Genomic DNA, 26,432 nt, shown 5'->3' with positions numbered 1-26,432 from the left:
CTGTAGCCTACATCAGGTTTTTACACTAAACTGGGCAATGATTCTTCAGCTGGCTCTTTACCAAACAATGAGAACTGCTGGGTGTGCCTTCCCCTCACTGCCTGGCACAGCCAGCCTAGGCTTACATCTTCAGACAGCCCCAAGACAGCAGAGCAGACGAGTCTGGATTTATTAAACGGTAAATATGGCAGCCCCCAATGACATCTAAAAGCAGCCTCTGATGGGTTGTTATATGGCGGTGGTGGGCAAACGCTCCCCTTTTCCTCTGGAAACTGAATAAGAGGAAATGAACAGAAATTTCAGTAGACAGGGTTGAGGCTAAGCATGGCAGGGGGTGAGAGGGGTGAGGTGGGAGGATAACAAAGGGCAGAGTTTGAGTTCTCTACATGATTAAGGAAAAAGTGCAGGGCCTGGCACACAGTAGGGACCCAACTTACATGTGATAAAAAAAAAAAACAAGGAACGAAATTAAACAAAGTGACCCTGCAAGGAGTCTAGACCAGACTGAGATGAGTGTCTGTGAGCAACGAATGTCTGACTCCAACTCACTCCACCGTTCCACGTTTTCCAGATCACGTACGCGGTCTGCACTGAGGATAATAATGTATATGGAAGGGCTTTCGGAGTACAGATGGAAAGCATTATTATTGTTTTCGCATCTGTTTTCCTGTTTCTTTTCCAGGGCTCCTGTGTGTGGCATTGTGCAGCAGACTATAGGTCCCTCAAGGCAGAGACTGCCTTCTCTTTCCTGTGTCCTTGGTACCCAGGTTGGAGGAAGTCACCACAGGAAACAATCCGCTGCCGGAACCGAGAAGTCGGAACAGAGGGAGGAAAGCAAACGACCACAGAAAAATAGCCACTGAGCAGGCCAGCGGGGAGCGATGAGCACTAGCGTTGGGTATCTAAGAAAACCTCACTGGAGAACTGCTGACTGTAAAGCCACAAACCCTACCCCAGGGCTAGAATAACCAATTTTGCCAAGAGTAACAAGAAGGACTAGGGAGGTCACTGTGTAAACACGCTAGAAAGAAAAAAAAAAAAAAAGAAGAAGAACCAAGCAGAAATGGAAAGTCGGATCCCTCTGGATCAGAGGCAGTAGCCAAGTGGTCCTCTTAGGAGGTAAAGGGCTGGATTTATTTCTTGCGTGACCAAATAAATATCCCCACGATGCTGAGCAGTGGCTAGCCAGAAGCTGCCTGCCCCTGCTTGGAAGGAGACCGCGTTGGAAGGAAAAACGGCTTTCTCCAGCTTACCGACAGCTGAGGAGGCAGGGACAATAAGGAAGACGAAGATTGATCAGGGACAGATAAACATGCAAGCCCCGCATTAATATGCTTATCTTGGTGACCCAGCTGCCCCCTTCTCTTTATATGCCATCTCATCCCAGGAGCATGAGAGTTTGTGCCAAACAAGGCTGCTCTAACAGAGATGCTGAGGCAGAAGGATGAAGTCAAATGGGTAGAGGCGAAATAGGGAAATCTCCCTAATATACAAAGTTTTTAAGAAAACATGTCATTTTCAGTAGAAGAGGGAGGAGGATGTGAAGGGAATGGGGTGTGTGTGTGAAATGACTAAAATTCATTATATAACTGAATAAATCTGTCAAAAATTTTTTGAAGAAAAAATATATTCTAACAAATATATAAATGCTCCTGTAGAAATGCTGATAGAGAGGGCTGGCTTAATTGCAAAATGCTTATTGCACAAAAGTGTGAGGACCTGAGTTTGGATCTCTGGCACTCACATAAAAGCTGAGCATTAGCCGGGCGGTGGTGGCGCACGCCTTTAATCCCAGCACTCGGGAGGCAGAGGCAGGTGGATCTCTGTGAGTTCGAGGCCAGCCTGGGCTACCAAGTGAGTTCCAGGAAAAGGCGCAAAGCTACACAGAGAAACCCTGTCTCGAAAAACCAAAAAAAAAAAAAAAAAAAAAAAAAAAAAAAAAAGCTGAGCATAGCAGCACACATCCAAGATTCTTACCCTCCCCACCCCCCACCCCCGCCGCCCCACATTTCAGGTGAGTATTACCATCTGAAGCTGTTCCTTATATTAACTTTACGCAATGAATAGATAACAATGTTATGACCAAGAAACAATAAAATAATAATAACAGAAAACTCTTTCTAGTTGAAAACAAAGTATAACTACAGGGCTGGTACCTGACTCTGAAGGCAGGAGAGTGCAGCCCCTGAAAACGAACTCAGTTCTATTTATCTAGATGGCAGGAGCTAGGGCATTTGGCTTAAATGCAACAAGACAATGCTAGCAGGGACTGGAATAGGTCGGTGTGGAGTTTCCCTGACGTAAGTCCAACACCTGTCAATCGAACAAAGACAAAGGCATGTCCATTCTTAGATGCCCTTCCTACTCTGAGATCTAGTTCCTCCTTCATACGGAGTCAACACAGGCTGACAAAGTCAGACTTCAGATTTTTGGCCTGGTGTACTTCCTTTTCCATAGGCTTGGCTACTAAGAAAGGAGGGATTCCCACACACCAGGCCCCTTGCCTTCCACTCCAAGTGATCCAGCTGGTTGTCCTCTTTCTAAATGGACCAGATTGCCTATCTGTGGTGGATCACCTAAACATCACAGCAGAGCTGGTACGGAGGCTCCTGCCCCTCCCTCTAGAGGATGCTATTAATCATTTTCTTTTGAAGTGATTAATAGCCTGTCTATGATCCTCCCCACCACCACCTCTTCTCATTCCTCCATGCTCTCAAAAAAGCTTGTGAGTAGCACTATAGACACACACACACACACACACACACACACACACACACACACACACACGCACACGCACGGACATGCACATCTGGCTTGCTGAGGATTACTTAAACCCACTATCTTTCCAACATGTCTATATACCCATTCCTATCCAAAGCATTTTATAAGGGTCGAATGACTTAGCCAGACCCTTGTCCTGAGTGGTCTTTGGGTGGAAATCTCTGGGCTTGGGATCTATGCAGCCCACAAATCTAGCTAGTCCAGTTGCAACTTGCTGATTCATGAGTGCTTGGGAAGAGGATGCTTTTGAAACAGGAGTGATGAGCTGATATCTAGCACTTGTCCCTAGAGACCAGGCATGGTGCCAGGATAACACACACACACACACACACACACACACACACACACACACACACACACATGCACTCACGCACGCACGCACTGCTGTGCTGAGGGGAGACAATCAAAGTGTACAACCGGAAGGGATTCCCATCACTACACTTCAGAGGGTCCCCAAAAGCTGGGAACTTGAAGACTTACTTCTTTCATAATTAACCAGCTTCTTCTGAAATCCACTAAACCCCACAAATGCAAGGCAGCCTCTGAGCCTAAAGTGTATCCACAAATACAACCCAATTACCCCCTTTAGTCATCCAGCTCGCCAGACATTCTAAGTAAGTTCCAGTAATTATATGCTCGTCAACACCTGTCCGCAGCGTCCCCAACCCCTCAGATCCAACACACTCAGGTCCAGGCTTTCATGGCTCCTACGAGGTCTTGCTGATTTTCTCAGTCCATGACCATGGCAGTCCACCCCAGCTCAAGGAATCTCAGGACTGTCCGACTTACCCCAGTCATTCCCCAGGACTTTGTAAACCTGAGATTCTCCTCATTCATTCGTTCATTCGTTCATTCATTCATCCATCCATCCATCCATCCATCCATCCATCCATCCATCCATCCATTCATTCACAAATGCTTATGGCGTGCCCACTGAATGATCCGAAGTCATCCCCACACAAGTGAGAACCGAGGGTTCTTCTGGAACATTAGGTGCTTTTCCCATGATCACCCTGCTGGTTAACTGCATAGCGGGTGGTCGACCCCATCATCTGGCCTCTTACCGGTGCTTTTCTCCACATCACATCCCACAACCCAAGAGGACCCAGCCCAATGGGATGGGAAAAGGTGCAGCACATCCCCCATTCAACCCTACCCGAGGTTGCCAATCAATACTAAGTCTTTTGAATCCGCCTCTGGACTTCCTTTACTGCGTTTCCACAGTGGTCCGGTCCTCACTCCCATAACTTCCTGTCCTCCCCAGCCTCTCACCAGTTTTCCCCCTCAGAGCCCCAATCCACTTCAGGACTCAGGAGCTATAGCTACCCAGAGCCTCACCATCTCTGCCACCGCTTCAGCTGCAAGCGCCTCCACTGGCTCCGCGGGAGATGACGCGTTACCATAGCAACCAAGAACCCGCAGTCAGCGCTTTAGCCCCGCCCCATACCCCGCCCCTCCAGTTCCTGGGGCAGTCACAAGGTAGTTTAGAAGCAGGAAACCTTCCCTCAAGCTTTTCCCGCCCTACAGTGGTGCAGGAACAAGGCTCTTGAAGGTTGAGCCCCTTGGATATACCCCTGACGTCCACTTTGGCTTTGACTTAATTTAAGTCAGGCTCAAACTTTAAAGGACCTACTTTCCATGGGCCCAGAAGGGCTCCACTATCAAGGAGCCCAGGAGCCAGGCCCCGGTCGCGGTTTTTCTCTCACAGACCTTTCCACCCATCCTAGGTTACCATGGTTACTGCTATGGGTTTCCAGGAGGAGCCAAACCAAACCTGATGAGAGTTCAGGCTGCAGAGAAGCAGGCAGTATTAAACCAAACAAATTTCACAGTAGGAGGGAGTCTGGCTAGACCAAAGAACGAGCTAGCCCCGAAGACGTGTCTGTAGTCTCACAAGCTGTAGCTCTGAGATCTGGGGGGGAGTTCCTTGAAGAGACGGGGAATCTGAGATGGGAAGTTCAAAATCAGCCTGGGCAGTATAGCAAGCTCCATCTCAATAAATAAGTAAGTAAACTAAAAATATAAGTCCTACCTAAATGACGTCAAAACCCACGGCTCCAGCTTAGGGGGACCTGCCTTTCACCTACTGTAAATGTTTTCAGGAGCTTTAAGATTCACCCAGCTTGGCCTTGGTCCCCCATGCCTCCCCATCTGCAGGAAAGAACTGAGCAGACCTGGGATCCTGCATGCCCCACTCACTCCTCACAAAATCTCCCACCAACCAGGTGAAGTTTTTTGGGGATTTTTTCTTTCTTTCTTTCTTTCTTTCTTTCTCAGAGGTGTATTGCTATTGCTGCTGCTGCTGCTGCTGCTGCTGCTGCTGCTGCTGCTGCTGCTGCTGCTGCTTAATCCAGAAAGCTATAGAGTTCATTCCCCAGATTCCTCCACTCTTATCTCCTTTGGAATCCAATTCTTAACCACACCTCTCAGAGGTAAGTATTAGCCCCGTAACCAAAGATGGAAAAGTAAGGCCAAGAGAGGCAACTGCAAAACAAGGCATGTGTGCTTTTCACAACTCAGCCTGCCACGCTAAAGGAAAGGGGTAAAGGCAGGGAGGAATGGCTGACAGAGTGCACTGCGGGGAAATCACTCCCTAGTGTCTGAATGTAGCTCACAGTTAACAGCGCCTTGCTCCAGGGCCTGCTGCTCGCATGAGGCACTCTAAGGCTCATAGCAAAGCCCTGAGCAATATGTCTGCTTAGTCACGTATTTGTGCAACGTAAGTTGATTTAAAGAAACATTTATTCTGGGTTTAGTGACACATGTTGGTGTGGTTTCCATCACTTGCATGTACAGTTAAGACTCTTCTAGAAAAGGAAAGCTTCCTGGAACACTCATCCCACCAGGCTACTAAGTCAACTCACTGGACATACAGGCAGCAACTTATCAGCCATATTCTCCATATGGCTGTGCCGTGATGCCTAATGGCTAAAGGATTCGAAAAGGGAGGGAAAACAAGGTTGGGAATGAACAAAGCCAGAAGCCAGTCTGTGGAAAAAATATTCCTCTAGCCATCAATGCTGTAAAGCTCTAAGTGGGCATGGGAAGCTGGATCATTGGATAAAATGTGTGCCACTCAAGCCCTGAAGACCAGAGCTCAGATCCGGAAAACCCACCGAGATGCCTGATGGGTATGGCAGGTATGACAGTCCCAAATCCCAGGAGGCAGAGATGGGGTCCCAGAGCGGTCTGGCTTCCTAGATTAACAGAATCAGCAAGCTCTGGGTATAAGTGAGAGCTCTTGCTTCAGTACGTAAGGTGGAGAGCAACTGAAGAGGACACCCAACACCAACCTCCAGGCTCTGCATGCATGCACACTCATGCAGTGTATCTGAACACATATGCAAGCACGCATACACACATGCTTGCACACCACGCGTACACACACAAGTAGGACTAGGACAAAACGTTACGTGGGGATTCCATCTGTACTCATGCTTAGCGAAAACTGAAGTTCTCTGTGTCCAGAAGAGACACAGCGATGGAACATACATAGTTAGGTGTACATCATACGTTTCATCAGAGAAAAGCTGCCCCAGAGCACCCAAACTGGTTGGCTACTTGCATTTCTCCTTCGCTGATTATTTTCTCTTTGTATTTCTTTATTACAGTCCCCGAAATGCAAGTCACCCGAATTTTCCTAAGCATAATGGACGCAGTCTTCTCATTTGAAAGCTATTCAAGTCCTGTGTTTTAGTTTCCCACTGCTGCTATAACAAATCACCACAAATTTAGGAGCTTAAATAAACACGAATTTATTACAGTTTAGAAGTCTGATGTGGGTTTCACTGGGCTAAAATTAAAGTGTCAGCGGGGATGCGTTCTTCCTAGAGGTTGTGGTGTTTCTAAGGCCCTTTTCCTTGGCTCATGAACGCTTCCACTATCCACAAAGGCAGCACTGTTGACTGTCTCTGGAAATTCTGCAACAGTTACATCCCGCTCTGCTGGGAAATGTTCTCTGATGTTTTTCAGGACTCTGTGCACCCAGAAGAGTGAAGGTCACCCCTCATCTCAGGCTCCCTGACTTAACCATTTCTGATTAACCACTTTTGCCATGTAAGGTGAGTATTCACAAGTTCTGGAGATGAAGAGGTGGACATTCGGGCAGTGTCTTGGAAGGGTGTGCTTCATTCAGCCTACCACACTATGAAGCATAACAAGGGTATTTTAAGGGCTCTGTGATGTATTTTCTTCTCAATTTTTTGAACACTTTTCTTATTATTATTTTTATGTACATGTATATAATGATAATTGTTTGTGCATCCAGAAGATGGCATTGGAACCCCTGGAATTGGAGTTACAGAGAGTTAGGATCTGCCCTGTGGGTGCTGGGAATCAAACCTGGGTCCTCAGGAAGAGCAGTCAGTGCTCCTAACCACAGATCCATCTCTCCATACCCTGCACTATATTTTCAAAGATTTGAAAAATAAAATAAAATTTATTGAAAATGCTAAAACATGGACTATGCTGCTTTGAAGTCCATTTTAATGTATTTATGATTTTATTTGGAGCTTCTTTTCATTGAATATTTTTTCATACAATATATTCTGATCACAGTTTCCCCTCCTTTCTCTCCTCCCAGATCCTCCCCACTTCCCCACCGACCCTTCCAATGCCACACCTTTCTCTCTCTTGCTTTGGAAAACAAATGAATTAAATAAATAAATAAAATAAAAAAGGAAGAAAGAAAAAGCATGAGAAACATATACACATGCAGATACACACACACACACACACACACACACACACACACCAAATAAATAAATAAATACAAACACAAAAAATCACCCTGGCGATAGTGGCACATGCCTTTATTCCCAGCACTCGGGAGGCAGAGGTAGGTGCAGGCAGACCTCTGTGAGTTTGAGGCCATCCTCAAAGTGAGTTCCAGAACAGCCAGGATGGTTACACAGAGAAACCCTGTCTCAAAACAACAACACCACCACACACACACACACACACACACACACACACACACACACACACACACACACCCCACAAAAATCAGAAACCATAATATACAAGCAAAAGACCAATAAGGAGGTAAAATGTCCAAACAAAGCAATATGAGACAGAAAAAAAAATGAGTTCATTTTGTGATGGCCATCTACTGCTGGGTATGGGGTCTGGCCTTCCTAGTGGCCTGTATCCCAGTGAGACTCCGCTGGGGAAACTAAGTGTTCCTTTATGAGTGGAGATAGCTGGAGATAGCTTCTTGGTTAGGGATGGGAGCTCATGTCCACTTCCTCCATTTGGCCTGGACCTGTGCAGGCCCTGTGTCGACTGCCTTCATGGGTTTGTGTGTGCGTCAGTCCCGTTGTGTCTGGAAGACACTGCTCCTTGGTGTCATCCATCACCTCTGACCCTTAGAGTCTTTCAGCCTCCTCTTCTGCATAGTTCCCTGTGCCCTAAGGGGAAGGGGCTGATGAGGCTGTTCCATTTTAGACTGCTATTTTTGTTTATTTATATACTTGTGGCATACACACACACACACACACACACACACACACACACACACACACGTAGGGGCATGGGTGGGGTGGGGTGGGGTGATTCTCCCGTCTCTGCCTTCCATCTCCACGTAAGAGTGCCATGAATACCAATGGGGGCTAGGACATGCAGGGATCAAGCTCAGGTCGGCCCAGCTTTTACAGCAAGTACTTTTACCCACTGACAATCTCCTTAAACTGAGGATCAAACTCAAGGCCTCAGGCATCCCAGGAAAGTGCTCTACCACTGACCTAAATCCCAGCTGCCTATTTTTGGAAACGTCAGTCATGCAAGTCAAACTTAAAAGATTTCTGATTTGGATATCCATGGACAATATATTTCCTTCTTATGACTTTAAGTGTATGTGTTAAAAGACATTAAATTAACTTCAAATGGACAGCTCACGAAACAGAAATAGAAAAAAAAAAAACAAGCCATGAAATCAATAGGAATTACTTTGGAATTGAGAAGCAAATTAAAACAATTTTTAAATTGTACCACAAGAAAGGTAATTCCAAAAGAGGAACAGATGAAATCTGAAGGAATAAGAAGACTAAATTTAGGTTGTATAGTAATCCACTTAACAAGACGAAGGAAATGGCACAAACATTGGGAGAATGTTAAATTCCTTGTTGATTTAATATAAAGCATTGGCATTGATAGAGAATGCATGAAACCCATATTAGCACAGCAAGAGGAGGACCAGCCACGATCTGATTAATGAGAGTCATCAATTCAAAGAACACTTAAGATTAATAACTGAACAATACTCTGAAATCCTACAACTCCTACAAGAAAGAAATGTAGTACAAATTTCCCCAAATTTGACAACAACAATAACATCCGACATGATTTTGCGTACAACAAATGGTGAAGTGGAACATTCTAATCTATCAATAATAATAAAAATGTTGATCAATCCACATCCCAGGAAAGACTGGGTTGTCTTACTCAGGTTATAAAACCCTTACCAAGTGAAGAGACTAAGAGGTGGGGAAGAAAAGACCCTTCACAAAGCTTATCACTCCTCTTGGGGTGGAGATTTTTGTGACGTTTTCCACAATGCCTAAAGCTTATAATTTTTCCAGCTTTGTTTATTATTCCAAGTATTTGTTTCTGTATCTAATTTTGGATTAATAACTTCGGATTGCTTATCTCAACTGGAGCTTCCAAAACTATGTAAGCTTCAGGCCTCACAAAACTAAGTACTCTTTTTTTTTTTCTTTTCTTTCTCAGCAAAACTTGACTCAAAAGCACAGCAGTATCCTACCCTTATCGAGTAAGGCTTCAAGTGATTGCCTCCCTCCCCCAACCCTGCCCACTCATCCCTCAATACCCTTTTCTGTCTTCTTCCAGCTATTTCTACTTTTACATCTTTGGAGTCCTTTCCTGTCTACCCCTCCCAACCCCCACCCCCCATAAGCAATCCTTTCTTCACTCTCCTCTGCTCATGTCTTCACTGTCCAGCAAGCCCAGTGGTGAGAGCCAGGGTTAAAAAGCTAAGGAGCTAGAAGAGGGAGGGTACTGCTGCTCTGCTCAACCCTACCTCCTGCTGCCTAACCCTTCCTACCAGGGCACCACTCCCAGGGAAGTCCTAGAAAAAGGCCTAGGTCCCTAGCCAGGGGTCAGGATCCAGGAGAAGTGTGGAGGCAAGGGGCTGGAACACACAGCCTGCCAGTTCTGGTTTGGACTTGGCCCTGGAACAGCCATCTCATCCCTTGGAGCCTTGAAGGGTGCCTGGCCAGTCACCCTGCTGGCCCTTGAGATGCTCCCCACACTGGCTGAGGCAGGAGACATAGGAAGTTTGACTCCATGATGAATAAGCATATTTAGCTGAAGGAGCCTGGGAGACATGGCCCGGCAGAGCTATTAAAATAAAGTCTGGCTTCTCACTGAAGCGTATCTCCTGTCTAAGAGCAAAGGGAAGGGAGAGTGATTCTCTGCTACTCCTTGTCTTCCCCTTCCTCTGGCCCCTCTGAAATGAAGGGGGAACCTGGCCCCCCTGCTCTAGCATGACACACTCTGAAGCTAGGTGAGAAAGGAAATAGGATGGGGTAGCTGGGCATGGACAGAGAATGTGGCAGGACTCCACATTTCTGTAGAGGGGTCTGTGTTCCTTGCATATGGCTCTCTGGCATTGTCTTTCTGAACGTCTATACTCAGACCTGGGAGTTCTTGAGTCCAGGAGTCCCCTCCATTCCCTGGACCTGTCCCATCCCTTTCGATAGCCTTTGCTTCCATTTTAGGGGTATCCATTTTCTCCCCAGTAAAGCTCTTTCTTCTAAATCTGGTTCCCAGCCAAAATTCCATTTTGGAGGGCCTGAAGGAGCTCCCCCATGCTGTGTCCCCTGGGAGAACAGAATGGAAAAGGACAGCTATGACTTGAGAGTCTCCCAAGGCTTGACCCTGGCCTGGGCCTGGTTTCCTCCTGGGAAAGGATAATAGCCCTCACCCCGGGGGAGGAGGGGAGGTATGAAGATAAGACCATGCTCAAAATCAGTTTGCAGTATTTTCTTCCCCCCAGCCATGTGGGGGCTTAAGGGGGGGCTCATCCTTAGTGTAGTACAAACATCAGGACCCAGGAATGGATCTTACCCTCTCTGCTAAGCTGCATGATGCTTGAGAGCTGCGTCACCATCCCCTTTCCTGGAACACTTAAATTCTCCAAACCACCCTAAATTCTTTTGAAATCAAAGTAAGGCTCAAAACATAAATAAATGCTTAAACGCGCACGAATTACTTTACTTAAATTGCTAACTGCTTTCCATCTGTCTGCAAAACTCCCTTTCTCTTTCCTGTTCTTAACGACCGCCCAAGAGACCCAGCCGAGGCAGGGAGAGAGGAGAGCCTGAAACGCAGGAAGGAATCTGGAACCAAACAGAGAGAACAGAAGAGCATAGGACTGTGGGGGCAGGGATGTCAGTGTCGGGGGTGGAAGTAGGGACCACTGGGGGTCCTTGGGGCTGGAGACTTTGGGTCTAGGGAAGAGAGAGAGGAGCAGGCGCCAGAGGGGAGGATGAAAGGACAGATGAGACATCAGAGTCAGGACGGAGAGAGACCCTTGTTCGCTATCACCACCCTCCCCTACATCACCATGTGGCAGGTACCTCCCAGGCCACAGAGAAAGACATTAATTAAATTGTGCCCCTACCCACCCTCCCTGACTTCTTGAACTTCACAGCGCCACCCTCCTACCCATCCAGCACTTGGGCCAATGTTCCCTTGGTGTCCTGGACATGCCTGGCACCAGCTTCCCCTCCTACGTGACCAGCACACAGCCCTGGACTGGATGGCGGATGCTGAGATAAGGCCAAGGAGAGGGGGGGAAAAAAAACCACCAAAGCCAGGAAGTTGCACAGGCTGGTTCCCCTGGCAACCCCACCACAGTCACCAAACAGAGCTAGGGTTGAGGGGGTAGGGACAACAACTGTTCCTGGCTCAGGCCAGCACTCTTCCAAGACCTCAGTTTTCTTGTTAGAGAAACTTTTTCCAGTCTTCTGGGATATACTGACTGAAAATTAAGGAGGAGTCCATTTGATTTCATCTCCACCCAGGTTCTGGGTCTATAGCTCTAATAAGTCGGCTGGAATCTGCGTTTCTCACTGGCGTCCCATTGAGTCCCATGCTGGAGTGTGAGGGTATCACTTAGAGAACGGGATGTGTTTAGCAAGGTGGAGCTCCTGGTGATCTGGTTAGGAGAATCTACCATCCTGTGTTCCCTAAGGTCTATAGCCAGTCCCAGCTCCAAGGATGCTTGACTTTCAACATCAACTGATGGACAGGCGTCTAGAAACCTGGGTTCTAGTTCATGCATCACAGTTCAAAATCCTGAACTCTGAGCTCCTTCTGGCTGTAACACATTTTGGTTCTGAGAACCAGGAGCCAAGGGAAGATATGTAATGTGTGCTTCCTGCTCTCGGGAACTGTAGGACTCCAGGCAAATCACTCACACTCCCTAAGTTTTGGTTTTTCTGTTCTCTCCAAAGAATATGAAAATATTAAAGCCTTACCAGGAGGTGGCAAACCTCTCTGGGATCAATAAATATCCAAGTGTCTTGAAAGCACCGTCTCGGTGGTCGCTGTAGTTTCTGTCGCTGGAGGTAAAAATGGGGCTATCTGAGGGAGGTCTAAGAAGGTCAGGCTGCCTTGAGCAGGAAACCTGCAGAAGCAGGATCCAGGGGCTGCGCCTCAGGCGCTCTTGTCGGATTCCTCTCCAAAGCAGCCAGCTCTCCATTTAACTGGAGAGGTGGCTGATGCAGAGCTGAACTTCCTGTACCTCTTGCCAAGCCTGACCTCTCCCTTCCTCCACTATGGCCCTGGCCTCCACTCACAGGAAAACCACAGCCCGAGCCAGCTGCAGGCTGAACCCTTCTTCAGGGTCAGTCATTTCACAGGGGAACCCCACAACGGGGTGAGCACTAGCTTGGACTTCTGCTATCTAGAGTTTAGGTTTCAGTCGGCCTATTAGTTTGTCTGGGCGAGTCACTGTTACTCTGTGAGCTTAGGTGTCCTGCTCTGTGAAACGGGGAAGGTTCATATTTTGTGTTGGTGCCCTCTCCTCGCGGACTTCTCATCCCAGCAACAGCTAGCACTTATTGGAGTTATTGGAGCTAAACAATGTCTTTCTTAACCCCTTCCTCTCTCCTTCTGTTCTACTGTCAGTAAGAGTCCCAAACTATTTGGACCTTCATTATCTTCTTGCAGTGTTCACTGCCCTGCCCTTAACCCAGGCCACTGTCACATCAGCCTGGACCACTCCAGTACTCCTTTCCCTATTTTAGACCATTCTTTGCCTTGCAGCCTCATAGAACTTTCTGAACAAAGCACAGTTTACAGCTCTCTTGTCCGGCTCGGCATCATTCAGTCATGAGGCATAGTGGCAAGCGCCTGAATCCCAGCATGCCATAGGGAGAGACAGGAAGACTGCCACAAGTTCAAGGCCAACCACATAAGAAGCTGTCTCCTGGAAAAGAATCCAATAACTTCTTGAAAGCTCCTTTGATGACCTGATCCTCACTTCCCTTCTCAATCACATTTCTTAGCAGTATCTCTAAATTCAAAGATCCGGTCCAGCCCGGCATAGCCTCATCTCTGCAAGGGCACTTCTCACATCGTGCCCAGGAAGTCTCACCACCCCTGGCCTCCCTATATGCTTTCAACTACCCCGGCATTTTCAGATGTCACCATCTTCCATACCCCATGGAAGGTGTATGGTAGAATCCAATGTTTTAGCTGGTTTTCTAGTAGGGAAATACAGCTCAGTGTGTGGTAGAAGCGTGATAATGACGGTGATGATGTGTCATGGCACCCATCCTGGAGCTCCCCCTAAGACCTACACCCTCTAATAATGCCACAACACATGTTGTTTTATAATTGGCTCCTTGCTTTTCTTAACCCTTTCAGGAGACCGGAGATTGCTTGTCTTGTTAATGGCAGAGCCCTCACCCCCAGAATGCAACGGGGGCCACAACTTTGAAAAGATGTTCAAGGATTACTATTTGAAATAATGAAAGAATAAATCCAAAACATAGAGTTCCTAGCATAGCGTGTAGCAAAAATGATGGTGACTATCATCGCCTTCACCACAGTCACGCTTCCATCACACACGGGGCCATAGTTCCCTCCTAGAAAACCAACTGAAAAGTCAGATTCTAGCCACAGGGGAGTACAGTAGAGTGACAGCCCGGGTGTCTGATGGGATGCTTCTATCACCTCTCCACACCCACTTCAGGTTCTAGTGATGTTAACCTGTCTGCCCGTGACGATCCCTGGTTCTCACTCGTACACCTCTTTGTTCGTGTCCATCCCAAAGAAAAGTCTATTTGAAATAATGAAAGAATAAATCCAAAAACATAGAGTTCCTAACATAGCGTGTAGCAAAAATGATGGTGACTATCATCACCCCTCTCCACCCACAGACACTTGACCTCTGACCACAAAGTCGGTGACTGTTCATCATCTCAAAAGTCTCCCTAGTAGGCTCCCATATTTCCTTGGGCAAATGGGAGGGGGGCAGATAATTCTTGATATAGGTGACCTCTGATCCCCATGGCATTCAGGAATTCTCCAGGGTGTTGAGGAGTTGACCAGAGAGTCCTGCCATAGAGTCCTGCATACATTCCTCAAAGGCATGTGTCACTGGCTTCAGGAATCATCACGGCTCACATCTGTATGTTATCTCCCTTCAGAGGAGCACATAGTCTTTGAGCAAAGAGGTCATGTAGCAATAATTTACCCTGTAAGGTCTGAAATAGAAACTCAGTAAGTGCAATAAGTGTTGAAAACCACACACATGGAAAAAGGGGGGGGGGGGTGTATCTTAGCATTTCCGGGCAGAACTGCCCATTTTTCTTCCATTAGGAAACGAGATTTGTCCTATTTATTGAAGACATTCCTTCTGACCCTTGAGAGATTCCAGAGGCTAATAACCTTTAGAGGCAAGAGTATCATTTTTCCTTGTCTAACCTAAATTTCTCTAGATGCAACTTCAGGGCATTTTTCTGTAATCCCTCCTCCCCGGCCACTGGGACTAAAACCTACTTCTTTGCAAAGAGACAGTTACTAATTCACTCTTTTAGCCTTTCTTCAACAAATTTAATCCCAGGCCCTCTATTGTCTCCTTCCCTAGGGTCCTATTTCTAGCCCTCTCCCTGTTCCACTGCTCCTTGGGCCCTTTGCCAAGTTCTCAAAGAGCAAAAGGGGCAGGAATGGTGCCTATTGTTCTCCCTGGTGGACAAACACACAGACGCCTACGCACGCACGCACACACGCAGGACCAACACCTCTGTCCACCCGTTACCCTCCACCCCCTGGGCAGACAGACACTCACAGGCGGTCTCTTCACATAGATTCATCTCTCCCACCTGGGGTCCCTGAGCCTTGGTCTAGCCGTCCTCACACACCTGAGTACACACACTCACACAGGGACAGCACCGACCTTCGATTTTTCTCACCCGCAAGCCAAACTGGGTGGAGCTTCTGAAACCCTCCTCCTCCTCCTCCCTGCCCTTCTCTAATCCTCCCTTCTATTGGCCACCAAGGGCCACGCCTACTTTTTCTACACCTCCACAGTGATTTTCTGCTTCATGGATGAAGGCAAAGTAAATTGAAGGAAAGTTAACTCTGCCCTCTTCTTCCGGTGTGCCTCCCACTCCCCATCCCCCCATCTCAAGTCATCACTCTGCCTTCCATTTGCACACATAGACTACCCTCCATCCACTTTGCAGCTTCTCTGGCAGTAGGGGGTGAAGCTTCTTGGGGGCTTGCTTTGTGAAAATTAGCGCAGGGGAAGTAATGGGAGCTGACAATTGAGCTTGGTTCCATCTCGGATCTGATGGGAGGCAGAGTGGCTGTGCCCCTGGGCTGGTTGGGCACTATCTCACTAGGCAAGGGGATTTGAGAGCAAGCAGGAGGTATGACAGTCATTTGTTTATTCAGCCAACAAATATTTATCCAGCACCTGTGGCACCACTCTGCATCAACAAAACCAATAAAAACCCTGCCTCTGCGCAGTGTGGATTCTATGGGTGGAGGCTGGAAATGAGTAAGTTAAACATATTGGCTCTCCGACCATCATAAATGGCAGCAGGAAAGGAGAAGGGGTGCAGGCTGAGGCGGTGTGCAATTTTAAGTAGGGTGCTCAGGAATGGCACTATTTGAAGAAAGCTTTGAGGAGATAAAAGGGCAAACCGTGCAGAGACCTCCAAGGAGGTTGTTTTAGGTAGCTGGACTCTCCCTGCAGTATCAGTTACAAAATACATACAGAAAGCCACAAAGGACGGGTGCTAGGAGATGACAGGCAAAGAGGACATTGTACAGAGGAGCTGTTTCTCCTGGCATCAGGGTTGGGACCCATTCTGGACTCCAGGGCTTGAAAGGGTGCCAGGAAAAACTAGAAGAGCCAAATCAGGAGTGAAACTGGCCTCAGCGGGGGCCAAAAGCTAAAAAGCAAACAGAAAATGATACAAGAGCTTAAGATGCTAGTCCCAAAAGGGTTTTGTCTTAGTTTGCTATCTGTTGCTGTAATAAAGACACCAGGACCAAAGCATCTTGGTGAGAAAAGGATTTATTTGTTTCACATGTCCATAGTCGCGGTCCATTGGGAGGAGTCAAGACAGGAACTCCAGGCAGGCACCTGGAGGCAGGAACTGAAGCAGAGGCCATAGGGGAACACTGCTTACTGGCTTGCTGTTCATGGTTTGGTCAGTCTGCTTTCTGTTATCACCCAGGACCACTTTCCCACTGTGGGCTGCCCCCCACCCCAACATCAATCACTAATCAAGAAATGCCCCCACAGACTCGCCTGCAGGCCAGTCTGATGGAGGCATTTTCTCACTGACATTTCTTTTCCCAGATAACTCATTTGTGTCAAGTTCTCTCTTTCTCTCTCTCTCTCTCTCTCTCTCTCTCTCTCTCTCTCTCTCTCTCTCTCTCTCTCACACACACACACACACACACACACACACACACACACACACACACACACACAAATCCAACCTAACCAGGACGGAGTTGAATGTCTACTGATATGAAGAGATACTGAGATTCCTCTCCAAGCTTGGCAATTGGAGATCATAACCAGAAGAAAAATGAGCATCTCTTGGACCCCACTGCCTTGGAAATGTTACTCTAGAGAGTGAGATAGGGCCAGCTGAAGCTTCTTTGATCATACTCAGCAGTACTGTGGTGATGGGCTGTAGCACCAATGGGCATCAGCAATCTTCCAGTCCACTGTGCACACAAAGCCTACCTTTGATCCCATATTCCTTCATTTCTTAGGCCTTTACAAGCATTCACCACACAAGTCCTTTCCATTCTGGGCTTATACAATCTTCACAGGAGCCTCAGGAAAAAATCATCCTCTCTGGTTTACAGAATGAGGAACAGCATCCCATTACCCCATTTTACATTTATTCCCCAGTCCCTCCACACCCCTATTTGTGGCTGAGCCCCTAACAGCACAGGCTGAACTACATCTTCAGCCAGGTTGACTTAGGGCTCAAATACTTGCTCCTTCATGTGACTGCTAGGTGGCCTGGGCTAAGCTTCTTTCCCTTTGTGAGACCCAGGGGGTAGAATGGGGGCAATAACAAGGTAATATCCACCTCCTGGACTTCTATAAGTATCTTCTGGGACCCGACAGTGTTAGTGCTGAGGCATATCATGTCCCAGAAAACTGCAGTGTGTTGACAACAGTTTGTAGCTCTAAAGAGTTAAATCAGGGAAGGATGTTTTTAAAAAAGAAAATCAGTGAATTCAGTATTTTCTCTGCAATGACATCACTCTCACAGGCTGGTAGTCCATAAAGACTCTCTGAAGGAGAGATAAAGGAGTGGCGGCTAACCCCCTGGAGATTTACACAGAGGCTGCAGCCTATCTTATCTGTGCCACATCCCTGAGAGTGCAGCAGGCAAGAAAATGCTATCTCTTCCATAGTGAGGTGTCAGGATAAGGCTGAAAGCTGCCGGCTATAAACTAGGGCATGGTGTCTGGCACACAGTAGGTGTTTCTAGGAAGAGACAGCCACAGTGAGGCAGGGAAGGAGCGGGAGACAAAAGCTCTTTGGTTACAAACCGCTGTATTAGCTGAGTCTCAGGCACAATGCTGTGGCTTTCTGCTCTGCAAGAGATGGGTAGTATCAAAGCAGGAAAAGAGAGAGGGACATGGGAGACCACGGCCCTGAGACTGGCTAGTGAGGGTGGGCAGGGGTCAGGCGGTAGCTGACCTAGAGTCCCTCAGGTTCCCCATGGGAAGACACGGAGTCAGCATAGGAAGCCTTGAAAGGATGAGAGGCCTACAGGCTGTGAGCATTCATTCCGGGGTTGGGCTGGGGACAGAGTGACCCCAAGATGATTCTTATCCAAGGCCAAAATCTAGAGGAAAGCTGCCTCGAGGCTGTCCCTGGAATGCAGCTCACAGGTGCTTGGGGTCAGTGGATAAGGCATCTCCACAGCCGCTAACTCATTCCTGCTCATTTCCCAGCCACTGTGACCCCCACCCCTACCTTCAGCCCCCCACGCTGGAATAGCCTACTCCAACATGGGCCATCTTGCCCCCTGTCTGCCTCAAGGGCTTCCTGTTTGGTTAGGCCTGTACTTGTCAAGACTCAGCCAGGAGCAGCAGGTCACCTGCCCAATTCACTGAGGAATAAAGTTCTTCCATCCTACACATGCAGCTCACATAAACTGCATTAAGGCTCCTACCCCAAGTGAGGTCCTGTCCCTTCTTTATCCCAACCCGTCCTCCCCTAAACCAAACGACAGAGAGGGATGGGGACGGAAACAAAGACAGGGCTCAGCCCTGCAACCTTTCAACTCCCCCCCCCCCTTGCCTGGTATGATTCCCTCCCCCAAAGTGGGCACAGTGGCCCCAGACACAGCCTGACTCCATCCAAAAAAGAATGAGGTTCTTTATTGAAAATCAGCCAACTCGTGTTCCTCAAGCCCCAGACCATGGTGGGCAGTTCTTCCACCTCTGTCTCGGCTGCTCCACCCACCCCTTAGCCACAGTGAGAGGAATGGAAAATAAGAAGAAGCCGAAAGGGCCTCTATATGGGAAAGCTGCCCAGATGTGTGCTAAGTACAGCCCAGCTGTGGCTGGAGTGACAGCCGCAGGCTCCTCCCTATAAATTAAATCCCTGCCGCCGCAGCTGTAGGGGAGGCATACTTTTAGAAGGAAGGTCAGTGCGGCACAGGGCCACAGGGCAGCATCTCTGACTCCGGGCCAAGGAATGGACTGAAAGTACAGAGGTCAGGGAGAGAGAGGCACACTGGCGGAAGGAGGCTTTGGTCCCAGGGGAAAAGTCGGTCCAGTTTTGACGGCTGTGGGGAAGGAATGTATTAGTAAGCCCAGAAAGAAAGAGGCAATCATCGGGCACTGCCAGAGGTGACCAGATAGGCTGGACCCTACCCTGGCAGAGGGGGGATTAGAGATCCAGGGGCTCTCGGGGAATGTCACTGCTAAAACTTATATATACATATATATTAACCATTCGTGGAGGGCAGGGGCAGGGGGGATGTCTGATCAGAGGATCTGGCGTGGCATCCCATAGCCGGTCATGCCTGCCTGAGATGCTCCGCGGTTGGTGCCCATCTGAAGCCCAATCACATTCTTGCCCTCTTGCAACTGGTTGTCCGAGAAGTTCCGAGGGTTCTCCTTGGACTTCCTGGGTAGAAAGGAAGTACTAGTTAGGAGGCAGAGTCAGAGACCAGCTACCCCAGCAAGTTCTTCTCCGAACATGTAAGCTGATATGCACTCTGCCTTTAAGACCTCTGGGCTGTCTAGAAGCATCTCTTTGTTTCTCCAAAAGCATCTCATTGCCGCCGCCGCCACCACACCTCCTCCCACCTTCCGGAGTTCTAAAGGTGCTTTGTACGTAAGGACTGGTTCTATGGCGACATCATTTATTTTCTGCAGACAGGAATGGGCAAGAATACTGTACCAGCAGGGTCCCGTGGCTATCCCACAGATACTTACTTAGGAAACCAGTTGGGATCCCCACAGAACAGCCCATCATCTCTGGCTACTGCCAGCCCACCCAGGTTCATTAGCGTCCGCTGCACACAAGCCATGTTCTTTCCTGGAAGAAAACGATTACGTTGCCTGAGCGGAAGTAGGGGTACCGGATGCCAAGATTCCACCTGTCTATGAGCTTGGCATCTAAACTCTTTAATTCATTGTTCCCACCCTAACCTGCAGTATGGCCCATCCTCCATCTCACACACGCACGCACACACACACACACACACACACACACACACACACACACACACACACTGGTCCTTAGGAAACCCACCACTTATCCTTTTTTCTTTGGTAAAGATGGCCCATTCTAACCCCTGGTCTCCTGGGTAACAGCCCTGGGTCCTGGCCCACCTTCCCAGAGATCCACAGTTTGAAAGATGTCAGTGGTGTTAATGCCGTAGCGCTCAGCGGCCTGCAGGAACTGAGAGATCTGCTCCATCTGCTTAAAGGCCATAGTAGAGGCCTGAATCTTCTTTACTGGGGCCTGCCCCTCAGGGTATAGTGAATTAATGAGCTCACACAGCACCTGGAAGAGATGAGAGGACATGCCGATTGAAGATCAGAGGACCAAAGACAGTGAACCAGAGAGGTGCCTTCCCATGGTGAGCCTCAAGGTCCTCTCCTGCCTCTGAACCCAGAGGAAGAGCAAGTGTTTAGTCTTTCCTTGCTCCTCCAGAATCACTGCCCGGAGTTTACCTTCTCACCCTCTTTCCAAACAGCTGTTATACCGGCACCTATGAGCATCTGTTGCAAGAGGGACATCCACCTTGACCTTTACTCTGGAGAGCTAGGAAAGCACGGGGGCTCTAACAGCCTCCAGGGAGATACTCAGGATGACGACACACTTGGGTCTGTACGCTCCCTTTCTCCCCTTCTTTGGGGCAAACCGTCTCTGATGCCCCGCCATCAGCCCCGTTCTCCCTGCGCCTCCCGCTCAGCTCTCACCGTGCCGTCCTTGAGCCAGTTCTGGAAGTTCTCACGCCCGGGCTGGGGCCGGCCCACATCCTTGCGGCACTGAGTCGTAATCCACTGGATCAGGATCTGCTCCAGATCCGCATCGTATTGCTTCTCGATCTTCTGCTGCACCTCTCGGCTCAGGCCGTATGAAGGTCCCCGGTTGGCCATTCTGACAGCTGTGGTGACGGTGAAGAGCTGTGGAGAGGATGTAACCAGGCCCACGGTCAACATTTTATAATACACGGGGCGCCCGTGAGGGCCAGAGAGGGGGGACTCCTGCCCAGGAGCTAGCACAGCAGGGCTCTGAAGTCTGGCCGGTATGAGGCTACACAGATACTAAACTTCACTTGAAGGAACAGTTCTACTTCTAGAATGAAGCCTAGGGCCCGCTGGAATAGAGGATAGGGTCAATGCTTCGGTTCAGCTCTTCATTGGGAGTATGAAACTTGACAAAGGTAAATGAGTCAGTCTAGCCTCCAGCCCTGCTCTTTAGAGCCTGAGGAAACAGGAATACAGAGCACATGGGAGAGCTGGTCAAGAGTGGGAGTGAGTGGAACTACCTTCCACTAACCGCTAGGTTTTTAACTGAGCATCTACTATCTGTAGTAGGGATTGTAGAAGAGAATGAAGCCCTTGGTCCTGAACGACTCATAGTGCCATCAAAGGGGACACAGGGAGGGAAGGTGACGGCGTAAACCATGTACACAATTGAATACTAAGCTGCACAGTTCAGATCGCGTGACAGGGACTAATCAGCTCAGAGAGACAGACGCAGTCTGGGTGGGCTTGCTGGACAAGGTAGGCCCACAGCTGAGCAGGCAAAGGGAGTTTCCTGTGAGAAACCTAGCAGTTAAAAAAAAAAAAAATTCTTTCCCTTCTCTCCTAGGCATCGTGGTAGACAGACTAACCCCCTCCTCTCACCACCGAAGGTGTCCATATACTAATTCCCAGAACTGGGAGATATATCACCTTACATGGTTAAAAAAAAAAAGTGTGAAGGAGGTGGGGGGGGGGAGCGTTTGGAGATGGAGTGATCACCAAGTATCAGCCAGGTGGGCCCAGGATCGTCGAAAGAGTTCTCATTCTCAGTCAGTGAAAAAGGCAGGCAGAATGAGAGGGGCGAAGGAAGAGTGTGGATCATGCAGGGTCATGAACCAAACAAAGCCCCTAGAAGCCAGAGAAGAAAAGGAAATGGACTCTCCCCTAGCTCCCCAGCCCCAGTGAACGCAGCCCCACCAGCACCTGGACCTCTGCCAGTGAGACTCTCTCCCCCTGAGCCCCCCCCCCCCCCCCCCCCCCGCCGCCCCCAGGGTCTCTAGAACCATCAGAGCGGCTGTGTGTCACTAGGTTTATAGTTTGTTACAGCAGAAAGGGGAAATTAATCCAGAGCCTTGGGCCTTATGTTCAGGGGAACCTGGAGAGCGAAAGAACAGTACACACAGCTGGGTTTAACTTTCCTTGAGGACCTTGGTTAGGAAGAACCGGTAGCTTCTGACCACAGGCCTGAGTTGGCAGCATTTCACTGCGGGCAGCCTGCCCCACCCACCACTTTACTGACAGGTTCCCCACCCAGGAACCTGGGGAGTAAGTCCTGGAGATGCTGCAGATGCGCAGGGGAGCCAGGAACAGAGGAGGGGCCCTGTCCCTCACTCGCTACTCCAGCCCCTGCTTAGGGGGTCCTCCTCTCTAGTTGGAAATAGAGCTGGCTGTCTCTGACATTTCAAAAACTGGTATCCCCAGGACAAGAGCCTCCATTCAGAGGGAAGCAGGGAGCCCACATCTGGCTGCAAGCCAGGTCAGACTTAAGGGATGAAGTCATTCTGGTTCCTTCTCTCATGCACCCCAGGTTAAACACTCCCACCACCCCCACAATGGGCTCTGGTGCTGTGCCAAAATACAAGAAGCCAGGCTGTCTCCAATAATGTCCTAAGTCTGGGCAGAGGTTGTGTGCTGGGTCAGGCCCCTCCCCCACCCTTCAACATGGCTGCCCCTTCCTACCCTGGGTTATCCAGCTGCCACATTTCCGGCAGGAACCCCCCCCCCCCCTATAAATCAGCTATTTTTAAACTTCATTAGGAGACCTCCCCCCAGCCAGACCAGATAAATGTCAGGCTGTGTCCCGACCCACATCACATCGCAGGCCACACACACACACACCCCATCGGCTTGATGAAGGCAGGTGGAGGAGTGGTGGAGTGGCTGAGGCCTGGGCAGAAACGGGGGCAGCATCCTCGCCCTCTCTAGTCCAGCTGCAGCTACTCAGCTCCCAGCCTATACAAGCCTGGTGTTGTAACTAGAAGACAGGCTGGGAAAAGGAGGGGGCCAAAGGCTCCTATCCTCTCCCTGCCCAATTTCTGGACCTCTCTTCTGGAAACAGCTTTATGCTTGTCACTTGGGGCTGTTCCCAAGGAGCCGATGGGCCTGAAGCCCGGGCACAAGTAAAGAAAGGGCAAGGGAGTGATTAACCCATATATACCAGGGTTAAGAAGGAGTCCAAAGACAGACCCTTCCAGTGTCCCCCTGCCCCAGACCTACCTCCGGACAGGTGAATACTGAGGGTTCCTCCCCTGGCTCTGAAGCCCGCACACAGCTGGCGAGGTTGTCAGCCTCCAGCTGCAGTGTCTCTGTGCCACTCTGAGGCCACGACCCCGGAACCCCAAAGTGGCAGAGCCACGGGGCGGAGTTCTCAGACCAGGCTCTCCCAGCCAGGCCCGGCTGGCTGGCCGGCCGGCAGCTGTGTCTCTCCCTACCCCCTCAGGCAGGCAGCTGATGGGTTGTGGCTGCTGCAGCTGGAGAGACCCACCCTAGTTACACCCAGGAGACCTACCCCGGCCCTCCCTCAGAGAAAGAGAAAATAGCAAGTCTCCTTCTGGGGTGGGCTAAAGACATCTGTCCAGCTGGAACACAGGTGTGGGAGATGCCCAAGAACTGGGTATCCCAAGGGACGACAACAGCTGGGCAGGCCTACAGGGTGGGCTGGCAGTGGTGAACTCCAGAGCCGACTGCAGCCCTGGGAACAATCCTCACGCAGGCCTACAAGGTTACAATAACTGGGAGAGGAGGAGGTGCCACAAAAGGCCTTCCAACCCTGTGCTCCACCCAAACCGCGGGCAGCTTACCTCACCCCATTCGGCGTCAATGCTGAAGGCAAGGGGAACACCGAGTTGGGAAGGGTCGGACTTTAGAATTCTTGACTGAGTATTTACTGGGAAGACGAGGGGACTCTCCTCTCATCGCGCAGAGGGAACATGGGGAACTTCCCAACTCACACGTGAGTTGAGACTGTTCAGAAACAGAAATGCCACATGGGTAGGCAGAAGGCCCGTGGTAGCACGGTGGTTAAGGGGATGCCTTAGAGAAGACCCTCCTCCCCCCACCAGGGGGCAGCCCCCTCACCACCTAGAGTCCGGAGCACAAGAGAAAGCTCCACAAACAGGAAGCCGCAAGGCCTGCTCAGGAGGAGAGGAGGGGGTGGAGGCCGTTGCCATGACTTCTGTGTACCAAACATAAGGATGGAGGCAGGGTGGGGGCCCCCCAGGCAGGAACACCCACTCCACACAGACTTGGGTGGAGGCTCTAGGCAAAGGGGCATGCGGGATCCTAACAGTTCTCCGGGTATAGCCAGACCCGAAGAAGCTGCTTCGGAGGACCTGGAAGGCATATGCAGTTTGTGAGTAGAGAAGCAGAATCAAAGTCTAGAAGACACATCCTGGGTAGGAAAGACGTTTCTGAGCTAGAAAGCCCACACCTGGCAATCTTGAAGGGCAAGGCGATGGTGTGAAGACAGACTAGCGGCCAATCCCCGGGGGGCTGTCATAGACAGTAAAGGCATGGGTGCGCAAGGGGATTGCAAGGACAAAGACTATTTGCTGGCTCTGGAACGACAGCACCCTGCTCACCCGTCCCAACCTTGCCCCGCAGTCTGAGGTGCACCCTGAACTGCAGGAAGGAGAAAGTGGGAGGAGCTTGGAGATGAGGGGCTGTCCCTGACTACTGCTCTGAATTGGAGGGCAAGGGGAGCCCGTCCAGCCACAGGTCTCCCACACTGCACCTCCACTTCCCATCGCCGCTGCTTCTGCGCCGCTGATACCAAGTGTCCCAGTACCTCTCTGGTATGAACATAGGGAGGTCTGCAGAGTCCAGCAAGGAGGCAATCTACTTCCGGTCTGCAGGTCCGGCCCCTTCAGCCGCCGCCCCCACCCCCACGGCCACACCCTGGGCCGTTACTGCGGATGAGTCACCCACCGCCCTCCCGCCACTGGGGTGACGCAGGTCTGGGCAGCCCGCCCGCCCGCCCGCGGCCACCACCAGCTTTCCCAGCAGCAGGGGGCACGGGAGGGGGCAGCGGGGGTTCAGGCTAGGGTAGGAGAGCTTGGACAGCAGCCAACCCCTCCAGACAGGACACATCCGAGTGCAGTCAGGGCTGCAGCCCCGAGATGTCCGAGGTCAAAGGCACTCCAGGAGAGGGATAGGGTTTCACAGAAGACCAGGCCACGGTGCAAGTACCGCACCGAGACCCGTGACCCCCAGGTAGTGAACCCGAGTACCCAGAAAAGCAAACTAGCAGGAGAGGGAGCAAAAGGGCGGTCTCCAGGGCCCAGAAGGCAGGTAGTGCCCACACGTGCTCCTGGACCAGGAAGTGAAAGGGTCGCATGGTAAATTCAGGGATTGCAGACGCGCACCAGGGCGCGCGCCAGAATCCCATTCTCGCCGCCACTCAACGCCAGCCTGAGAACGTCGGACTCCCTCCTTCCTTCTCCCCCAAGAACTCGACGCTGGAGCGGACTGCTGGGGCTTGGGACTTTTTTTTGGGGGGGGGGACTTTGGGTCGGGACGGACGCCCCGTCTATGCACCCGCAAAGCTCGCCTTACTTAATTGCCCAACAATGCAGAGTCAAGGCTTGGGAACCGGACCTGACAGCACGGGGCGGAGCACCCCGTTAGGACCCTGGCGGCGGCCAGTCTACAACCCCCACGCTCCCTGGAGCTCCACTCAAGTGTTGGCTTCTAGCTCTCTACAGACCACACACATACCCCCACCCCACCCCACCCCTTCCCCTCTCCCCTGGTCCCTCAGTCCTGCTCACCGTCCAAGCGGGCTGGGTAAGTGCACACGCACGCACGTCAGGGGCTGCAGTGGCGAGTGGAGCTCAAGACCCGGCCGGGCTTAGAGTTTTCTGGAGGGTCCCGCCTCAGACGGGGCGGACCAGGGGCGGGGCAAGGGCCGAGAAGGTTTAAAGGCGCAGCCTGGTGGAATGCTGGAGTGCTTAAGATAGGTGGTCCGTGGGCAGGAATGGGGGTTACAGGACCTAATGAGTCAGCCCTGGGTGCCGCTGCAAAGGTCTCCATCCATGAGAACTCAGCCTCCACTCAACAGCCATAGACTTGTAATCCAGTAGGAAACTTTCTACCTAGGTTAGCTCGCGATTGCAGGCTTAAAAACTGGCGAGGTAAATGGAGGTACAGGAAGAGCCTTCCCCCAGGATTGAGTAGGGTGTGACAGCACGGGGGGCCTGCAGGCTGGGACAGCACCCCCACGTGGTTCTGCTCGCCATTTAACTTCAAGCCTGGGCAAAAACTAACAGTGAGGTCACTCCTTGCCCAGGGCCCAAGGGGTGTGGTCGGGCTTGGGACCTGGAGTTCAGACCTGGCTTCTCTCTCCTTGCCTTCCATCTCCTGTT

The 26,432-nt window shown here is 50.3% G+C and overlaps 2 protein-coding genes across 7 annotated transcripts in view; both read right to left on the bottom strand.

The window, feature by feature from the left end:
• The window catches only part of Cfap45 (cilia and flagella associated protein 45), a 36,278-nt gene extending 21,101 nt beyond the window's left edge, over positions 1-15,177 (bottom strand). The window contains exon 1 of one of the 4 annotated variants that reach the window (XM_052737682.1): positions 15,101-15,177. Coding sequence is in view for 1 of the 4 variants with exons in the window: in XM_052737678.1 (XP_052593638.1) it covers positions 4,120-4,122 (3 nt within the window). In the remaining 3 variants the exon portion in view is untranslated. The other 3 variants (XM_052737678.1, XM_052737679.1, XM_052737680.1) reach the window with 3 other exon arrangements.
• Positions 15,178-18,661: 3,484 nt separating this feature from the next.
• On the bottom strand, positions 18,662-25,960 carry Tagln2 (transgelin 2). Of its 3 annotated transcripts, none has more exons than XM_052737675.1 (5): positions 25,839-25,960; positions 20,740-20,946; positions 20,146-20,320; positions 19,747-19,849; positions 18,662-19,435 (listed from the first exon to the last, which is right to left on the bottom strand). In XM_052737675.1, exons 2-5 carry the CDS (start codon positions 20,917-20,919, stop codon positions 19,294-19,296), a joined length of 600 nt encoding a protein of 199 aa, XP_052593635.1. In that variant the 5' UTR covers positions 20,920-20,946; positions 25,839-25,960; the 3' UTR covers positions 18,662-19,293. The 3 variants fall into 3 exon arrangements, with proteins under 3 accessions (XP_052593635.1, XP_052593636.1, XP_052593637.1); XM_052737676.1 differs by lacking the exon at positions 25,839-25,960 and adding an exon at positions 23,871-24,150; XM_052737677.1 differs by lacking the exon at positions 25,839-25,960 and adding an exon at positions 23,287-23,310.
• Positions 25,961-26,432: the final 472 nt, after the last annotated feature.

The sequence above is a fragment of the Peromyscus californicus genome, unplaced genomic scaffold (genome assembly GCF_007827085.1).
Source record: "Peromyscus californicus insignis strain IS unplaced genomic scaffold, ASM782708v3 Scaffold_14__1_contigs__length_90479793_seg_2, whole genome shotgun sequence".
Taxonomy (NCBI): domain Eukaryota; kingdom Metazoa; phylum Chordata; class Mammalia; order Rodentia; family Cricetidae; genus Peromyscus; species Peromyscus californicus.
Note: the sequence above shows the minus strand (reverse complement) of the source record. Positions and strands in the feature narration are given on the sequence as shown.